The sequence below is a fragment of the Pongo pygmaeus genome, chromosome 23, assembly GCF_028885625.2.
Source record: "Pongo pygmaeus isolate AG05252 chromosome 23, NHGRI_mPonPyg2-v2.0_pri, whole genome shotgun sequence".
NCBI lineage: Eukaryota > Metazoa > Chordata > Mammalia > Primates > Hominidae > Pongo > Pongo pygmaeus.
Genome location: NC_085931.1, coordinates 32,876,923 through 32,893,148, shown reverse-complemented (window position 1 = coordinate 32,893,148; position 16,226 = coordinate 32,876,923). Strand labels below are relative to the sequence as shown.

The 16,226-nt window shown below is 65.6% G+C and overlaps 2 protein-coding genes across 9 annotated transcripts; both read left to right on the top strand.

Moving 5' to 3' along the window:
- Positions 1 to 1,552: 1,552 nt before the first annotated feature.
- On the top strand, positions 1,553 to 10,393 carry SEPTIN5 (septin 5). Of its 8 annotated transcripts, XM_054469239.2 has the most exons (12): positions 1,553 to 1,696; positions 1,846 to 1,856; positions 6,666 to 6,762; positions 6,870 to 6,956; positions 7,179 to 7,302; positions 7,384 to 7,518; positions 7,613 to 7,730; positions 7,832 to 7,933; positions 8,704 to 8,800; positions 8,886 to 9,021; positions 9,310 to 9,412; positions 9,501 to 10,393. In XM_054469239.2, exons 1-12 carry the CDS (start codon positions 1,654 to 1,656, stop codon positions 9,555 to 9,557), a joined length of 1,110 nt encoding a protein of 369 aa, XP_054325214.1. In that variant the 5' UTR covers positions 1,553 to 1,653; the 3' UTR covers positions 9,558 to 10,393. The 8 variants fall into 8 exon arrangements, with proteins under 8 accessions (XP_054325214.1, XP_054325217.1, XP_054325215.1 ...); XM_054469242.2 differs by lacking the exon at positions 1,553 to 1,696 and having other exon boundaries at positions 1,845 to 2,779; XM_054469240.2 differs by lacking the exons at positions 1,553 to 1,696; positions 1,846 to 1,856 and adding an exon at positions 1,968 to 2,793.
- On the top strand, positions 9,522 to 11,852 carry GP1BB (glycoprotein Ib platelet subunit beta). The gene is made up of 2 exons (XM_054469245.2): positions 9,522 to 10,653; positions 10,929 to 11,852. The coding sequence occupies exons 1-2, from the start codon at positions 10,644 to 10,646 to the stop codon at positions 11,543 to 11,545; spliced, it is 627 nt and encodes a 208-aa protein (XP_054325220.2). The 5' UTR covers positions 9,522 to 10,643; the 3' UTR covers positions 11,546 to 11,852.
- Positions 11,853 to 16,226: the final 4,374 nt, after the last annotated feature.

Sequence of the window (16,226 nt, the reverse complement as noted above, 5' to 3'; positions counted from 1 at the left end):
AAATTCCAAATTCCCCAAAGCTCAGAAACATAAAGCTTTTTCAAAACTCAGTGGCAAAGCTGGACCTGAACTGATACGCCATCACTTACTGTCTCTATTTCTTCCAGTTCACCTGAATACTCGTATGTTTTGCCCCCAAAATATAAATGGGTCTGATTATGAGGAGCAGCCCCAGGTTCCAAAGAGGTGCCACATAATGTGTGATGTATACAAAAAAGCCTGAGTTCCAAACACATCTTGGGTGAGAGGTTGGGACTGTGGGGGATCCCCACACTGGTTAGAGTTCTAGACCCAGAGGAGGGTCATGGTCAACGGGGCTCTGGTCACAGAACGTCACAGAGCAAGGACTGTGGAACAAAGACGCGGCTTACATGAATTTTTCACTCACCGTGCTGGGTGCTGGTGATTCAGAGATGGAAAGGCCCTAGCGACACCCACTCCACCCAGGGAGCCCACGGGCCAGCAGAAGGACCAAGGGGCACAGGACGGGTGGGGAGCAGAGGCGGGTTCCCTGGCTGTGGAGGTACTGTCCATACGGGGTGCAGCAGACATCTCCACACAAGGGGGCCTTCACCTGGGGAGGTGGTGACCGCAAGCCTGACAGCCCGAAAGCCTTCAGAGGTGCCGCCTGGGGACACTTTGGGAAAGTCCAGGCGGAGGACACCTGGGAATGTGATAGTGACACAAACGACCGGAGAGACTTGCTCTCAGTCACTGAGTCTGGCTGACTCACTGAAGATTAGGGCCTGAACTTCCCCCTCTGTAAATGGGGTGCAGGCCTTGGCCCTGCCTTCAGAGTGCCCCTCGGTCCCCTACAAGCCTTCTCCGCAGGGTGGGATCGGGTCTGCCTGGAGCATCCCCACAGCCTATGGGTCAGCAGAGAAGCAGGCGCAGAGCTGGGGTGAGACGGTCAGGGCCGGTCCTGCCAGACACCTCAGATCACTCCTCTTCACAAATAATCCCATTTTACAGCCCAGGAAGAGAGAGGCCGGACCACTGCCCAAAAACCTGTGGCCTGCAGCCTGCCAGGTGCGTCTGCTCGCAGAGCAGGTCTGCGCAGCACCGAGCGGTCAGCAGGGGCAATGCTGGACACTGGCCAGCCGCGCCGGGACCATCCCTGCTCAGGCCACCGCCTCCCGAGTCCACCACGACCTCGGCAGGGTGGGGCGGAGCGTGCAGGGTCTGGCCTGGAAAGCCAGGGCAGGCTTTAGAGAAGGGCCACCAGACGGATGGTCCGAGGACCGGCATGGACCCAGGTCCCAGAGAGGGCGGAGGGAGCGTAGGGCCCGGCCTGGGCTGGGGCACCGGGGAGGTGGCTGGGAGGAGGCCGGCGGGAACAGCCGTGCAGGGCAGGGGCGGCGCGGGTCTGGTCGGGTGACCCCGGGCGCGGCCAGGGCTGTGGGAGGCGAGGGCGTCGCCCCGAGGCCGCGGGCTCGGGTCCACGGTGGGGGGCCTGGGTCCCCGCCCCCCCGGGCCGCGCTGGGTCGCGCGTGGGCGCGGCGGGCGCCGATTGGCTGCCGGGCGCGCGGGCGGGGCGGGCGGCGGCGGCGGCGCGGAGGGGCCGCTCACCCCGCAGCCCGGCCTCGGCCTCCGCCGCTTGTCGCCGCGCCCCGCCCGCGCGCCCGCCCCGCACGTCTCCCTCCGGCGGCCACCATGAGCACAGGCCTGCGGTACAAGAGCAAGCTGGCGACCCCAGGTGAGCCCGGCGCCCGCCCGCGTGCCCGCGCGCGCCTTTGTCCCCGCCGCCCGCGCGCCTCTCACCATGTCTCTCCGTCTCTCCCCCGCCCGCCGGCCCGGACCCGCCCGGAACCGGACCCGGACTCGACCCCGACCCCGACCCCGCAGAGGACAAGCAGGTACGTGCGCACCGCCGCTCCCCCGCCGGGAAACCCAGCCGGCTGTCACCCATTGTGACACTAGCGTCGCGGGCGCCCAGGCGCGACCCCGCCCCCGCCGGCCCTCACCCAGCCCTGTCGCGATCACCGATTGTCAGCCGGGCAGTGCTGCCGCACCTGGGGCTGCAGAGGAGAGGAGTGGGGGCCCTGGTCCCCTGACCCGCACAGCAGGGACCGTGCGCCCCTCCCCAGGATGGGGGGATGGGCAGAGTGTCCCTCTCCCACAGGGCCAGCGCCAGCATCTCCTGCTGATCTGGCCTGTAGGCCATGAGCTGGGGGTCCTTGGGTGAGGCCATGGTCGTGGCAGGCCACGCTGGGGGAGGGGAGTCAGGCTCCATCAGCCAGCACAGTCCCTGAACAGCCCTACAGCAGAGGGCCTGTGGTCACCCCCCCACCTCCCCTGCACCTTCATGCCCCTTTCCCTCCCCACACAGAAATTCGAGTGTTCGGGTCTGCAGCAGGGACTCTTCCCCAGATTGGGAATCCCCAAGGTCTGGTCTGAGTCATTCTTGGTGCCCAGATGGGTCCTGGGACCCTGTGGGTATAAATAGGCTTGTGGCTTCTCAAAAGGGTTGGCTTGGGCGCTGCCCTCCAGGAAAGCAGGACTGGACAGGAGGCTGGTCTAGGCATCTGGGTGAAACCCAGCCCAGCTCAGGGTTAAACAATGCTGTGAGACCCCTGGAGTGGGGTGGGGGCTGACAACCAGGAGGGCTAGGGGTGCTGGGGGAACCCTGCTGGTGGCCTCTCTGGCTTGAGCTCAGCCATCTTTGGAGGAAAAAAGAAGCGCCCAATTCTGGCACCAGGGTGGCATTGGCAGCCCCATCAGGGATGGAGTTTCTCAGGAGCCATGGATGCTGAGTGGAACTCCAGAGTCCTGGCCCAAGGTGCAGCAGGCAGGGTAGGAGGGCTGGGCAGGGGGGCTGGGGGCTGGGAGCTGGGGAAGTCACTGGCTGACCAGTGCCATTCTCCTGGAAGGGACACACCCTGCCCAGAGGTGGGTGAGGCTCTCTGGGAGGGGCCCCTTGGGGAGCCAGGCTGGGAGCTGCCTCCCCATCACAGCAGGTCAGACAAAGCCTGAGATGCAGGGACACATGCGTCAGGCTACTGTTTGAGGGAAATGGAGGGAACTGAGGCTGGGAGAGCCAGGAAGCCAGGCCCCTGAGGCTTCTCCTGTGCCTGCAGGTGTCCCCAGCTTGACCCAAGGGCACTCTGAGACCCTGGGCTCCAGCCACTGCTGTTTGGTGCAGCCAGGTTCTCTTGCCCATTACTGCAGGGTAGGGACCCCCTCCTGCTGAGGTGCCCATCCTTTGAGGTCAACTGGGAGTCCACCTCACCCCATCCCAGGCCTCCCAGGCCTCCAAGCCCAGAGGAAGAAGGCACTGTGTGGCCAAGGAAGGGAGCCCTGGAGCAGGAGCCAGGCCAGGTGTCTGGGTGGCCAGTGGGTCTGGGGGAGCTGGAAGCACATGGCAGCTTCCCTGCTACCACCGTTGTTGAGCCTCAGCCTGTCCAAGCATTCTTTTTGCTCTTTGAAAGGGGGCTGTAGAGGCATTGGGGGAGCTCCGTCACTACGCTCTGTGCCCCCACCTCCTCGCAGGCAGCACCGGTGATCTCTTGGCCCTGGCTGCTGCTCCCAGAGCTGACTCGGGGGATTCTAAGAATGGAAGTGCCTGAGAGGCTCAGGCATTGGGAGGAGGTGGGTGCAGCTGTGTCATATGGCTCAGGAAGCCCTGGGAGTATCTTTTGTCACTTGGGGACCAGAGAAAGGGGGTGGCAGGTAGGGCCCCTTCCTTGACGCTCCCCCAGGGAATCCACAGGCCCTGAATGGGCCCCAGTGGGTGGCAGGGCAGGTGCGTTGAACGCTGAGAGTGAGATTCTTGCCCTCCTGACCTGGGCCTCCCCAGAGGCTGTGCCTTACCAATGGGGAAACTGAGGCAGGCAGTCTGAGAGCCACACACTCTGTTAGACACCTCCTAGCCTGAGGCCTAGGCCCAGGGCTGTCTGTCTTCCTGGAGATGCCCTGGGCCTGAGATGCCAGCCTGTCTGGGTGGGTGCTGGGCTTTGAGGTGTGGACCCTCAGGTGGAAACTGGGTGGGACTCAGCCTAGAGGGTTCCTGCAGGTCAGGGCCATGGAAGGCTGGGGCCAGTGAGGAGGCTTTCTGGCAGCAAGGACTGAGGGATGCAGTGGTAGAGCTGGGGGGCCTGGAGCTGCCCCCTTTCCCTGGGATGAAAGGCTCTCCTGTTCCCAGCTGTGGGCCTGCCCCTCCTCCCCAGGTGCCAGCGGTCTAGGCCCCCACAACGGGACCAGAGCCTGGACAGGGAGGGGAGGAGGTCTCTCAGCCAGGAGAGCCTAAGGGAGGGCTGGTGGCGGGTGGGGTGGGGTTGGGGCCTCCAGCTTCTTATGTTCTAATGTGCAGGGGCTTGGCCTGACCAGTCCTACCCGGGAACCTTTCCAGGCCCCATGTCCTGCTCGGCTGGGCTTGCCTGTTGGGATTCTACTGGGGTCATGGAGGTGGGTGGCCCACAGAGTGGAGCTCGGGAGACCCCCGCAGTCCCTGGAGTAGCCACATGGGAGGGAGACCCAGCTGGCAGGAGCTCCCAGTCCCTCCAATCCTGTGAGTCAGAGCTGGTGAGGATGCTCAGAGAGCAAGGGAATGTCCACAGAAGCACGTGGGAGATGGGTCCCATCCCACCCCCTACCCCTGTCTCTGAGGGCAGGGCCACCTGAGGGCTGCAGGGCAGCGCATGGGTGGCCGGCGTTTATTTAGCAGGCTGGCGGGGGCTTCCAAGTTTTGCAGGGACCTCCAGTACTCTGGCAGCCTGCACCCTTCCCTTCCCTTCCCTTCCCTTCTGTCCACCCTAAGCCTCCTAGGGGGCAGGCAGGCTGGACTTCACAAAAGGTGGGCTCTGCCCTCCTCCGGTCCCCCGAGTCTTGGGGCGCTGCACCCGGAAAGAGTCCACCAAACACACATGCACACACCCGCGCACACGCACATACCCAATGCATGCACACACATGCACACACATGCACGTACGCACACACGCAGGCATTACACACACCCGCACAGACGCGCACACACAAACACGCGCACACACAAACACGCAGGCACGCACGGGGGAGGTCAGCCCCAAGCAGGGCTGGGGAGGGGTGCAAGGCGCGGCGTGTCTGTGGGCACTTGGGGCGTCGTGACGCCGCCGGGAGGTTTTCGGGCAAGTCTGCGAGAAGACAGCGGGCCCTGAACTGGGCGGGTACCCGCGCGGTTGCGCGTGGGTCCCGGGAGCGGCCTCCAGCGCCCTCTGGCGGGCGGAAGCCGCGCAGCACCTCTTGGGGGCGGGACGCGCGGCGGCTACCGACTCCCGGCCCGCCCCAGCCCGCGTGCAGGACCCAGTCGTCCCCTCCTGCTGTCCTGGAGCCCGGACTGAGGCCCCGGGGGCCCGGCAGGGCTCCCGGTCCACGCGATCCATGGCCTGTCCTCGCCTCGGCTCAGCCCTGCCCTCCGCAGCCGCTTTCGGGTGGCTCCGCCCGCGGCCCAATTTCCAGGCGACCGTTTCCAGGCGACGGCGGGCGGGGCCGTCTCTGCCGCCCCCCGCCGCGCGCTCCGCGGGCGCCTGCGACGCCCCGCCTCTGGCTCGGGTGCGGGAGCGGGGCCTGCCCGGGCTGCGACGCCGCCACAGCTCGGGGCCAGTTCGCCCAGTCAGGGGGATGGCTCGGGCGGCCTCGGGGGTCGACGATCCCCCAGGTAGGCGACGTGCCCTGTCCAGGCCTCACTTCCCGCGTCCGCAAAACGGGGTGGAGAACGCAGCCTAAGGCAGAGCCGCGCCAAGGTCCCTCGCTGTCGCCGGGCTCTGGCGGCCTGACGGGGCCTGGGGTCCGAGCGTGCCCGCGGGCCTGCGGGGGTCGCCGCGATGGACTCGCTGGCAGCGCCCCAGGACCGCCTGGTGGAGCAGCTGCTGTCGCCGCGGACCCAGGCCCAGAGGCGGCTCAAGGTGCGTGTGTGGAGAGGGCGGAACGTGGGTCTGTGACCCCGCGGGCTCCAGGACTCGGCATGGGGTCCCCGTCCCCGCGCGCCACGGCCCGCCAGCGCCTAGGCTCAGCCCTTCCCTCCGCAGCGGCCTCGGAGGTCCGCGGCGCCACGGTGGGGCGACGTGCCCTGTCCAGGCCTCACTTCCCGCGACTCCAAAACGCGGCGGAGAATGCGGCCGTGGGACCCCTCCGGGGGCCCCAAGGGTCTGCGGGGGCTGGGCGCCTGGGCGCGCGGGCGGGGGAGGCTCGGCGCCGCCGCCGTCTATAAATAGGCGCTGCTCCGCCACCGCCGCTGCCGCCGCCCCCGCGGCTGGATCCGGGCCAGGTGGGGCCTCCTGCCCCCTGGCACTCTCCGGAGGGGTGAGTGTCGAGGCCCTGAGCTTCTCCGGCTTATGGAGGGCCTTGAGTGTGTCCCAGGGATCCCAATCCTGCTGCCCTCTGCCCGAGGAGGGAGGACATCGCCTGTGCCTGCTGCGGCCTGACATCTCCCCACGGGACAAACACAGTCTTGGTCCCTGCAGAGTCCTCCCTGAGATTGGGGCCAGGGGTGTCTTCTCCTGCCACCCCCTCACCTGCCTTCTTACCTCCAGGCTTTTGCCCACGGGCCCTCCCCTCATTTCTGCCAACGAAATGCCCCACCCTGGGAACCGTACCCTCTGCTGTCTCCTCATACTGCATTTGGTAAGAGACAGGGTATTGGGCTTCCGGAGAAACCGTTGTGTCCCTAACCTGTTCCATCCTGTCCCCAGGACATTGACAAGCAGTACGTGGGCTTCGCCACACTGCCCAACCAGGTGCACCGCAAGTCGGTGAAGAAAGGCTTTGACTTCACGCTCATGGTGGCTGGTGAGTGGGCCGGGCTCCTCGGGGGAGTGGCTGGGGTCCCTGGCCAGCCAAGCTCTGTCGTTGGAGCCCCAGACCTAACCCAGCTCCTTCTCTGTACCTGTGTGCAGGTGAGTCAGGCCTGGGGAAGTCCACACTGGTCCACAGCCTCTTCCTGACAGACTTGTACAAGGACCGGAAGCTGCTCAGTGCTGAGGGTGAGTGGCCCCCAGGAGGCCCTGGCACTGATCCCCAGTCCCCTTCCATGGGACCTCTCCAAGGACTCCCTTTCAGGTCCAGCTCCCACTGTTCTGTTCTTGCGGTGTGGGTCCCCCGGGGCTAGGGCCAAGGCACCAAGATGGATGAGGACAAGGGTCCTGGCTGCCAAGGGTGAGGGGCTGAGGGTTGGAGAGGACCCTCCAGTGGCCCCTTCCCCGTAGAGCGCATCAGCCAGACGGTAGAGATTCTAAAACACACGGTGGACATTGAGGAGAAGGGAGTCAAGCTGAAGCTCACCATCGTGGACACGCCAGGCTTCGGGGACGCTGTCAACAACACCGAGTGGTGAGCGAGGCCTGCTGAGAAAGGCCCTGCCTAGGCGGCCACAGCACTCCAGGCCTGGCCTCACCTCCCTCCTGCCCACAGCTGGAAGCCCATCACCGACTATGTGGACCAGCAGTTTGAGCAGTACTTCCGCGACGAGAGCGGCCTCAACCGAAAGAACATCCAAGACAACCGAGTGCACTGCTGCCTGTACTTCATCTCCCCCTTCGGGCATGGGTGTGTGGCTGTCCTGGGGCCAGGCTCGGGAGTGCACCCCCTACAATATGGCCCCCTGGCTGTGCCTATGCCCACCCTCGGCTGCTCTCGGCAGGCTGCGGCCAGTGGATGTGGGTTTCATGAAGGCGTTGCATGAGAAGGTCAACATCGTGCCTCTCATCGCCAAAGCTGACTGTCTTGTCCCCAGTGAGATCCGGAAGCTGAAGGAGCGGGTGAGCCTGCTGTCACACAGGGGCCAGGCCAGGGCCCTGGGGCTGAGAGTACCAGGGGGACTTGGCTGGCCTCAAATCTGATGGTCCTTGCCCCACCACAGATCCGGGAGGAGATTGACAAGTTTGGGATCCATGTATACCAGTTCCCTGACTGTGACTCGGACGAGGATGAGGACTTCAAGCAGCAGGACCGGGAACTGAAGGTGAACACGCAGATTGGTGGGGCAGGGGGGATGGAGGTGGCGAGGGGCAGAACCAGAGGGCTTTGTCTCCTTCACACCGGGCCTGCTGGAGGAGGGCCAGGTCAGCCCAGTTGGGGGCAAGAGTCATTTGTTCTAGAAGTAGAGGACCTGTACCCCCTTCATCCAGGGCTAGAAGGTAAAGGTCACCATGTCTTTGCCTGGCTGGGGTGGGTCATGTGGGCCCCGTGTGGTGCTTGGCAGGTATGGAGCACTTGCCCAGATCCAGAGGTGCAGCAGTGGGCCAAGCCCCCAACCCCAACCCTCTTCCCATGGGTCACCAGAGGAAGGGGCTGCCCCAGTGGCACACCCTGGCTCCCAGATTTCTGAGCTCCAGGGTTGGTGGCTTTGGGTGCCCCAGCAGCTACAGTGGTGATGATGGAGACCATGCCAGGGGCAGGTGGCCACCAGGGCAGGGGCATCAGCACGGGGAGACATAGGCTCAGCCCTGGGGAGGGAAGGGGCAGCTGGAGGGGGTGGTTCTTGATGAGGGAGATGAGGAGGGAGCATGCCTGGTTGGGCATAGCCTGGAAAGGCCCTGGAATGTGAACCGCATGGGCTCTGGCTCCAGCCAGGGGCAGAGAGGCCAGAAAGGGGCAACACCAGGATCTCTTTGAGGAGAGGTCGTTGATGGTGATGCTGGAGGGGTGCCCCTGGAGTTACATGCCCGTTTCCCATCAGTAACCCTGCAATTACGCTCACCGGGTGTGAGCCCTTCTCCCTCCTTCCCCCAGGAGAGCGCGCCCTTCGCCGTTATAGGCAGCAACACGGTGGTGGAGGCCAAGGGGCAGCGGGTCCGGGGCCGACTGTACCCTTGGGGGATCGTGGAGGGTGAGTAGAATCTTGGGGTACCAGGTCTGGGGGGTGAAGGCTGTCCTGGGCCGGCGCCAGCCCACCACCCACCCCCACTCCGCAGTGGAGAACCAGGCGCACTGCGACTTCGTGAAGCTGCGCAACATGCTCATCCGCACGCACATGCACGATCTCAAGGACGTGACGTGCGACGTGCACTACGAGAACTACCGCGCGCACTGCATCCAGCAGATGACCAGGTGCGCGCCCCAGCAGCGAGCCAGACCTCGCCCCTCCGGCCCCGCCTACGTCTCCATAACTGAGGGCCGGTCCTGTCAGCCCACCCAGACTTGAACCTTGTACCATTCCCCAAATCGCCCCCCCCCCACCTCCCCCAGAACCTGGTCTCCCTAGAACCAGTCCAGGGCTGTGAGGGCTCCGGAGGGCAGGGCCTCAGCAGTGGCGGGGATGGGCCAGGCATCGCCAGCCCACGCTGCGCCTCCGGTGGCGCCGCCCCGCCCATCCTCCCCCCTCTCTCACCCCGGCAGCAAACTGACCCAGGACAGCCGCATGGAGAGCCCCATCCCGATCCTGCCGCTGCCCACCCCGGACGCCGAGACTGAGAAGCTTATCAGGATGAAGGATGAGGAAGTATGTGGGGCGGCGGGGGCGGCGGAGGCGGGCGGCAGGGATGCGCCCCCGCGGTGCTGCTCACCCGCCCGGTTGTCTCTACCCGCAGCTGAGGCGCATGCAGGAGATGCTGCAGAGGATGAAGCAGCAGATGCAGGACCAGTGACGCTCGCCGCGGACACACCGTCCGTCTCCGGGACGCCCTCCCACCCCTGGACCCCAGACCGGACTGTTCCCGACCCGGAGACGCGGGGCCACAGCCCCCAGCTGACCCTAATTTATTCTCAGCACCACCCCCTCCCAGATCATTGTATCTGCTTCCGAGGGGCCTGGACCATAGCCCCCGCCCAGCTGGCCCTCTCTGACCTTGGGGGATCAGGAGCGAAGTTGGGCGGGACTTCAGAGATCCGCCTCCCTTGCCCTTCCCCCGCCCCCGGACGGTCACAGCACCCAAACTGCAGGCCCTGCTCTGGCAGGCAGGCAAAGCTAGGCAGAAGAGGATTCCCAGGATCCTGGGTCTGTTGCCTGCCCCAGTGCTGCAGAACGGACTTGGGAGCCCTCCTTTGCCTGCTCCCGCGGGTCACCCAGCGAGTGCTGAGACCCCGTTTTCTGTCGAGGCGGGCCGAGTCTTCCCTTATCCCCAGAAGCCTAGCGGGCAGGGTTGGGCTGAATCAAATGGGAGCCCTCCAGACATAAGGAGGCCAGAGGCTGCAAGGAGGGCGGGCCGTGACCGCTCACACCCTTTCTCCACAGCCTGGCCCGACCTGGAGGGCTCCCGGGGCACTGGGCGGTGAGCCACCTCCTGGCAACTCTCGGTGCCGTCCCCTGCCCTCGCTCGAGGCCTCTTCTCCCCAGCACCGCTGTGGTGTGCCGGGATCCTGAGCCTCGGCCTCCCGATCTTCCCACCCGCATGATCCCTTCCCGCCACACGATGCTTCGTTTTGTTCCGTTGTGAATGCCGCGTCCTGTCCTGGTGACAGGAGAACAATGTTGGTGAACGTCGCAGCGGGTGTCCGAGTGCTCCGTGTGCCCCTGAGAGCGGGTGGGAGCGGAAGCCTGAGCGGCCTGCGGCCTCCGGCGATAGTGTGCTATCTGCCGCTGCAGCGCGCGTCCGTGCGGCCTCTGGGCTATTTCTGGCCGGGCCGCAGCACTGTGGTCGGTGCGGGCGTGGCAGAGGCGGGGCGGCTTTATCACTCGGCTCTCCCGCCTACGCCTCCCGCTCCAGAGTAAGCCGGGCAGCCGTCTTCTCGCCATGGGCTCCGGTGAGTCTGGAGTCCGGTCGGGCCCCCGGCTGCTCCCTAGGCCGACCCGGGTTGAGAGGCGCTCTGGTCCTTTGGCTGCAGCCGGGAGAGACTTGAGTCAGACTTAGAGGGGACTTCCAGCCGGCGTGCGGGGTGGTCAGGGTGGAGAGGCTGGCGGGCTACCGGGACGCAGGGCATCAGGGGCTGGATGGAGCCGGGCCGGCGCTCTGGGTACTCAGAGACGTCGCCCAGGTGCCCCGCCGACCGCCCGGCTCACTGCGGCGCTTCCCTTGCAGGGCCGCGCGGGGCGCTGAGCTTACTGCTCCTGCTGCTGGCCCCGCAGAGCCGCCCGGCCGCAGGTTGCCCGGCGCCCTGTAGCTGCGCGGGGACGCTCGTGGACTGCGGGCGCCGCGGGCTGACTTGGGCCTCGCTGCCGACCGCCTTCCCTGTCGACACAACCGAGCTGGTGCTGACCGGCAACAACCTGACGGCGCTGCCGCCGGGGCTGCTGGACGCGCTGCCAGCGCTGCGCACCGCACACCTGGGCGCCAACCCCTGGCGCTGCGACTGCCGCCTTGTGCCGCTGCGCGCCTGGCTGGCCGGCCGCCCTGAGCGTGCGCCCTACCGCGACCTGCGTTGCGTGGCGCCCCCAGCGCTGCGCGGCCGCCTGCTGCCCTACCTGGCCGAGGACGAGCTACGCGCCGCTTGCGCTCCCGGCCCGCTCTGCTGGGGGGCGCTGGCGGCGCAGCTTGCGCTGCTGGGCCTTGGGCTGCTGCACGCGTTGCTGCTGGTGCTGCTGCTGTGCCGCCTGCGGAGTCTGCGGGCCCGCGCCCGCGCTCGCGCCCGCGCCGCAGCCCGGCTGTCGCTGACCGACCCGCTGGTGGCGGAGCGAGCCGGAACCGACGAGTCTTGAGGAGAGAACTGGCGCGTCCTGAGGAGAGAACCGGCGCTGGGCAACGCGGGCCTGCAAACTCGACAGGACCCTGCCCGAGGGGCCCTCGCGCCAACCTGGATCGGTCTCCGCCTCCTCCGCTGCCCAATCTCTCAGACCCACCCCACCTGCAGGCCCAGACCACGTGGGACAGAACTCCTGCCCACCCTACCCCGAGCGAGGCGAACCCGCACCTCCAGGCTTGGGAGGACCATGGGGCACAATGCGGTCCAGACCCTGCTGCGTCTCCCTTCCAAACTCTGGTGCTGAATAAACCCTTCTGATCTGGCCTTCTCTGCACGACTGACCTGGAAATTCCCCTCGCCAAACCCAGGAAAAGGCCCCAGGAGGCGGTTCAAGGGGACACAAACACATCCTCACACGCCCACCCTAACCTCAGGGGCCGACAGGAGTCAGTGGGTGAACTCTCCCCTTCCAGACACACTCCCAAAAGGCCACATGGGAAGGCATGAGAGAGATGCTAAGTGATAACGTGGGGGCCAGTGACGACGTTGTGGGGACACTGAGGACCCTGTGGGGGCAGTGAGGGTGCTGTGGGGACAGTGAGGACGCTGTGGGGATGCTGTGTTGACAGTAAGGACACGGTGGGGGCAGTGAGGACGCTGTGGGGGCGGTGAGGACGCTGTGGACACTGAGGACGCTGTGGGGACAATGACGCTGTGGACAGTGAGGACGCTGTGGGGGTGGTGAGGACACTGTGGGGTGAGGACACTGTGGGGTGAGGACACTGTGGGGGCAGTGAGGACGCTGTGGACAGTGAGGGCGCTGTGGGGGCAGTGAGGACGCTGTGGGGGTGGTGAGGACGCTGTGGGGGCGGTGAGGACGCTGTGGGGGCGGTGAGGACGCTGTGGGGAGGGTGAGGACGCTGTTGGGGGCGGTGAGGATGCTGTGGACGGTGAGGACGCTGTGGGGGCGGTGAGGACGCTGTGGACCGTGAGGACGCTGTGGGGATGGCGAGGACTCTGTGGGGATGGCGAGGACTCTGTGGGGGCGGTGAGAACTCTGTGGGGGCGGTGAGAACGCTGTGGACGCCGTGAGGACGCTATGGGGGCGGTGAGGACGCTGTGGGGGCGGTGAGGACGCTGTGGGGGCGGTGAGGACGCTGTGGACAGTGAGGAGGCTGTGGAGGCAATGGCGACGCTGTGGACAGTGAGGACACTGTGGACAGTGAGGGCGCTGTGGGGGCGGTGAAGACGCTGTGGGGGCGGTGAGGACGCTGTGGACACTGAGGACGCTGGGGGGACAATGAGGACGTTGGGGACAGTGAGGACGCTGTGGGGGCGGTGAGGGCGCTGTGGGGACAATGAGGACGCTGTGGGGGCGGTGAGGACGCTGTGGGGGCGGTGAGGACGCTGTGGGGGCGGTGAGGACGGTGAGGGCGCTGTGGACGCGGTGGGGGCGGTGAGGACGCGGTGGGGGCGGTGAGGACGCGGTGGGGACGGTGAGGACGCTGTGGGGACGGTGAGGACGCTGTGGAGAGTGAGGGCGCTGTGGACAATGAAGACACTGTGGGGGCGGTGAGGGCGCTGTGGACAATGAAGACACTGTGGGGGCGGTGAGGACGCCGCGTGGGGGTGGTGAGGACGCTGTGGACAGTGAGGACGCTGTGGACAGTGAAGACACTGTGGGGCGGTGAGGACGCGGTGAGGACGCGGTGGGGGCGGTGAGGACGCGGTGGGGGCGGTGAGGACGCTGTGGAGAGTGAGGGTGCTGTGGGGGCGGTGAGGGCGCTGTGGGGGCGGTGAGGGCGCTGTGAGGACGGTGTGGACGCAGTGAGGGCGATGTGGACAGTGAGGGCGCTGTGGGGGAGGTGAAGTCGCTGTGGACACTGAGGAGGCTGTGGGGATGGTAGAGCACGCTGTGGGGGCGGTTAGGACAGTGAGGATGCTGTGGGGGCGGTGAGGACGCTGTGGGGGTGGTGAAGATGCTGTGGAGAGTGAGGATGCTGTGGGGGCAGTGAGAACGCTCTGGGAGCGGTGAGGACGCTGTGGGGGCGGTGAGGACGCTGTGGGGGCGGTGAGGACGCTGTGGGGGCGGTGAGGACGCTGTGGAGAGTGAGGATGCTGTGGGGGTGGTGAAGATGTTGTGGAGAGTGAGGATGCTGTGGGGGCAGTGAGGACGCTGTGGGGGCGGTGAGGACGCTGTGGAGAGTGAGGATGCTGTGGGGGTGGTGAAGATGTTGTGGAGAGTGAGGATGCTGTGGGGGCAGTGAGGACGCTGTGGGGGCGGTGAGGACGCTGTGGAGAGTGAGGATGCTGTGGGGGTGGTGAAGATGTTGTGGAGAGTGAGGATGCTGTGGGGGCAGTGAGGACGCTCTGGGAGAGGTGAGGACGCTGTGGGGGCGGTGAGGATGCTGTGGAGGTGGTGAGGATGCTGTGGAGGCGGTGAGGGCACTGTGGACAGTGAGGATGCTGTGGGGGCAGTGAGGACACGGTGGACAGTGAGGATGCTGTGGGGGCGGTGAGGACACTGTGGACAGTGAGCATGCTGTGGGAACAGTGAGGGCGCTGTGGGGACAGTGAGGACACTGTGGACAGTGAGGATGCTGTGGAAGCAGTGAGGACACGGTGGACAGTGAGGATGCTGTGGGGGCGGTGAGGGCACTGTGGGGACGGTGAGGACACTGTGGACAGTGAGGATGCTGTGGGGGCAGTGAGGGTGTTGTGGAGACAGAGGACACTGGACAGTGAGGATGCTGTGGGGGCAGTGAGGGCGCTGTGCGGACAGTGAGGGTGCTGTGGGGACAGTGAGGACACGGTAGACAGTAAGGACGCTGTGGGGGCAGTGAGGGCGCTGTGGGGGCAGTGAGGATGCTTTGGGGGTGGTGAGAACACTGTAGGCAGTGAGGACAGTTCCAGCAGTGTGCCTCGTTATCTGAGCATGTTCAGGGGCTGGTTCTTGTGGACAGTGCCAGCCATGAGGACACCAAGAGCATTTCAAGGGTTGGGTTTCCTGACGCAGGGACTGCGGCGTTGGCAGCGTTCAGTTCACTAGGAGAGCGTTGGGGCAGGTGACCAGGGTTGGTTCGGGTCTGTTGCTCCATGCGGGACCCCTGGACCATCGGAATGAGAAGATGGCCTCTATGTGACGGAGTCACGTGCGGTGGGGGTTCTTGGAGGGCCCCACAGCGATGAGTGGAACTCAGGGGTTGCAGGGTCTCTGGAATCATTGTATTCTGGAGTGAACCTGCCCCCCCACAGGCTCCACCAACACCCCCAAACCCTCCTGCCATCCCTCCCCATCCCACAGCAGCAGCCCCGGCCCCAGACCCCTTCTGCCAGGATTCAGGGCTGGCAGCCTGCTCCTGCCAGCCAAGAGCCGTTCCTGTCCCTGCCCACAGCCTCTGCCTTCCCCAGGCTCCCAGGCTGCGCCACACGGGGCCTGCATACTGTTCCTTCTGCCTGGCACAAGGTACCCTCCATGCCATTGCTCCTTGCTTATCTCCTGTGCCTCTGGCGAGTCACCCACCGGGCCACCACTTCCCTCAGGAAGGCCTCTCTGACTGCCCAGACCAGCAAGGGGCTTCTCAGAGTTCTCCAGTCTCTGGCCTCCCACTGCCCTGCCTGGATTCTGGAGCTGAGCAAACAGGTCAGCACATGGTGCCCAACTTAGGAGGTGACTGACGCCTTCCTCACTATTGGGGCTGGCCTGGGGTGCCAGGGACAGGGTCCCTCTGCCACCGTCCATGTGGCCCCCACCTGTCTGGCCCTATGAACAATGAAGACTATTCTCCATGCATCCCAGAGAGGCCCCAGATGGGGAGCCTCAGGTCCCGGCTGCCCGGCCCAGGAAGGCCCTCAGCCCCCAGTGGCCATCACTGACCACCACTGACCGGGTCGGGGAGGCTGCCACTGACATGGCCTTTGTCCTGGCCTTTGTGGGACAAGACAGATGGCCCTCCTGCGGGGCTGATGCTATCTCGAGGCTGCCGGTCAGACGTGAGGCAGGAGCCACCCCTACCTTTGTGAGCAGGTGCAGGGCATCCGGCCCATTGTGGGCTGCGGCCGACTGTGGTTGTCCATCCGGCCTTATCACCACATCGAGGACAGTGGCCCCTTTTATACAAATGAACTGCCCAGCTTGCCCTCCCCAGCGGTGGCCTGGCACCTCCAGAGGTGCTAGTGGAGGTCAGAGGTAACCATCGTCATAACACCGTGCGTGTGCAACACTAAACTCAGTCCAAGCAGGGCAGGGGAGGGAGTGTGCTCCCCACTTTCTCTAAGAAACCAGATCCCAGAAGGGGGCTCTCTGCTGGGCCCCAGAGCATTTTTTTGTGTGCACTGGAAACAGGGCTGAGGCAGGCCTCTTGGATCCCCTCTCTGCCTCACTGGGGTCTTTGGGGTGCAAATGTACAGCCCAGGAGAAAGTGGCCCGGGGTCCTAGGTGGCCCCCAGCCAAGAGAAAGATGCTCCTCTGGTCTGTGGGAAAAGGCCCCAGCAGGAGATAGGGGGAGTGGGCAGCCCACTGCCTGCAAGGCTTGAGGTCTCCTGGGCCAGTGTGTCACTCAGGGGGTGGCAGGGGGGCCCTGAAGGGCAGGAGCTGCAGAGGCAGAGGGCCTCCTGTTGGGGAAAGCAGCTGGAATCACTGTGTGGTTAGACCTAAGGAAGAACTTCCTGCCTGCTGGTCGGCGGGGCAGCTGAAC

Excerpts from the sequence above, each read along its gene's own strand:
- SEPTIN5 (XM_054469236.2), top strand. The coding sequence starts at position 4,898 with ATGCACACACATGCACACACATGCACGTACGCACACACGCAGGCATTA. Across the intron at positions 5,633-6,665 it reads GGGGGTCGACGATCCCCCAG|GACATTGACAAGCAGTACGT; the intron begins GTAGGCGACGTG and ends TCCTGTCCCCAG. Across the intron at positions 7,934-8,703 it reads AGCAGGACCGGGAACTGAAG|GAGAGCGCGCCCTTCGCCGT; the intron begins GTGAACACGCAG and ends TCCTTCCCCCAG.